The sequence below is a fragment of the Penaeus vannamei genome, chromosome 39, assembly GCF_042767895.1.
Source record: "Penaeus vannamei isolate JL-2024 chromosome 39, ASM4276789v1, whole genome shotgun sequence".
Lineage (NCBI taxonomy): Eukaryota > Metazoa > Arthropoda > Malacostraca > Decapoda > Penaeidae > Penaeus > Penaeus vannamei.
The window spans coordinates 13345601-13348100 of NC_091587.1; the positions used below are offsets into that span (position 1 = coordinate 13345601).

At 35.1% G+C, this 2500-nt stretch overlaps 1 protein-coding gene across 2 annotated transcripts in view; it reads right to left on the bottom strand.

Moving 5' to 3' along the window:
- LOC113810825 (uncharacterized) overlaps nucleotides 1–2500 on the bottom strand; it is a 27697-nt gene that overhangs the window by 24806 nt on the left and 391 nt on the right. The window contains exons 2-4 of one of the 2 annotated variants that reach the window (XM_070117106.1): nucleotides 806–1010; nucleotides 427–662; nucleotides 98–255 (exon numbers count right to left, since the gene is read on the bottom strand). In XM_070117106.1, the coding sequence (XP_069973207.1) occupies nucleotides 98–255; nucleotides 427–662; nucleotides 806–1005 (594 nt within the window). In that variant the 5' untranslated portion in view covers nucleotides 1006–1010. Of the gene's footprint in view, nucleotides 1–97; nucleotides 272–426; nucleotides 663–805; nucleotides 1011–2500 lie in introns of both variants that reach the window. The other variant, XM_070117107.1, reaches the window with a different exon arrangement.

The following is a 2500-nucleotide window of genomic DNA, read 5'->3' on the forward strand; positions in this document are numbered from 1 at the left end:
GAAGAAGAAGAAGAAGAAGAAGAAGAAGAAGAATGAAGAAAAATATAAGAAATACTGCAATCTTCATAAAGCTTTATGATAACTAATCTAGACAAACCTCCAGGTATGATATTCCAACTTCGCATGTCTTCTCCTCCTTGATTTCTTCTATGCGACGGTACAACTCCATCAAGGTAAGAAAGGTGATGCCAGGGCTATCTGGCTTTCCAAGCATTGTGAAGGTTTTTCCAGCCCCAGTTGCACCATAGGCAAACACTAAAAATAATCAAATCTACAAATCAATTTTAAAACTGAACTATTAGGATAATTACAACATCATTATAATCAGCAGTAACAAAATGGAATACTAGAAACAATGTTTAAATATACAACGATTCCTTTGGTTAATCTTAACAAAAAAAAAAAGTTAACACTGGGATACATTACCTGAACAATTATATCCATTCAGGAGAGTATCAACAAGATCTTTGGTTGTTTCCTCATAAATTTGCTCATTAGTAGAATCCTCCCCAAAGACACGTTCAAAGACAAATTTCTGCTCCTTGTGTTGTCTCTTATTTAAATCTCTGGTCCTCTGTCGCACTCCCCGGAAGAAAAACTCTTCATCTTCCTCTTTTGGGTCAAAGACCATCATATGGTCATCAACTAGTTTTACGATACATCTGAAATTAGTTAAGCATTATTTGAAATAACGAAAAATGCCTCTCCTCCGTTTTGAACGGCAAAAAATTTAAAGAATTTAATCTTCTTTAATTCTAAAAAAAGTACATTACTTTCTCCACCCCATAGCCATAAATCCACTAACCTTGCATTGCAGTCAAGCTCTTTTGCATTTTGTGGTCGCACACGAACCACCACCTTCAGATTGGCTTTTGAGGCATTTCCAAACTGCACTTCACTATTCCACTGTTTAATGAGGGCCTTTTTGCGCAAGGAGGTGTTGTTGCGTTTGGGTGACTTCATGGGAGAGTGCACCCGCTTCAGGACTCTTCTGTTTAGCGTCATCTTGCCTGAAAGCGTTAAAGGCTTTTGGTGACTGAAAGTAAGGGATTGTGCAACACTAGATATCCAAATTTGGTAAACATATAAAAAAGATCAAAGGTTATAATAGGACCATCGCTATCAGGCTAAATACCCAACTCAAGTGAAAAATCTTTAGAGGGGTCCCTCCTCCTAATTGCCATATTTTTAATGCAGTTACTTACACCATAAAGAAAGATATAATTTCCACTACAATATAGTGTGAATTGATCTCCTATACTTTAGGCAAAAATTATATAAACAAAAATACTCCTAATATAATTGACAACCTAACCTTTTCTGGTTATAAACCAAGCAAGTGCACATTTGTAATATTTATTATTCTACATTTATTATGCCCCATAAAAAGTAGGGAAGATTTGGCAGTATAGTTTCCCACAACCATGCAGTACATGGTAAAATTGGCTAGCAATGGACAGAATGACTGAAAATAAGGCACTTTTCCTTAATGGTATTTCTTTGCAAGTTGTTAAGAAAGTTGTGCAATACGTAATATTCTCATACACCTTCACAAGAAAATATAATACCACTATGATGATGGGGAAAAAAAAAAAAAAAAGCACTCCCTAATCCATGATATAATCAGAGTAGGCAAACAATGTCAGAAATAAAGAAAATAACTCGGAGTTAACAGTGATCAGGTTAGGAAAGCTTTTGGTTCAGACTGTGATATTTGTGGTTTTCCCAGGAATGTACAGAGTAATATTATGCGTGTTATGTGCTCACTTAGTGCCCTACGCATAAAACTTTGAGACTGAGAAGTGTTGATAGGTGAAAGTAATTATAGTGGATGTGCGAAAAAAGTTATATCTTAAATTTTGGGTTCACATGTGACTTCATATCTGGAAGGTACATCACTCTCACAAACAAATACCATAAAAAGTTTCCATTTAAATGGAATGAGCAGTCAAGTTTCTCATTGTACACCTTAATAGCTAACAACTTTCAAAAATTAATTCCCTGCATATTTCCCAAATCAAACCTGCCACCATCAAACACCTACAAACCTCAACATAACACAAAAATATATTTAAAATAATCATCTGATATGCTTTCAAACAGCAAAACTCTACAAACTATTATTCTCACAACTACAAAAAATGATTAAATTACACAGCTGTGATTAAAATGTCCGTTAACTGTATGGATAACTAAAGAATAGTCTGCAGAGTAACCCTAAGGTGAAATACTTAAAGATGAGTCCTTGCTGAGTCCAGAAAGAACAAAAACGAAACAATACCTGACTTCGGCTTCACCTGTAATTATGCCGCATAATGATAGGCTTATTAAAATTTCGAACTTTCTACTGCATTTACATCGCATTTCGTTCCTCGTAAATAATAATTTCATTCACAAGTCCAATTCCCTCTCCTTAATCCCGAATGAACACGAATCCGCAATATATAATCGAAATTATTACGAGGAACAAAGGAGCAACTTTGAACTCGGCATTTTCGTC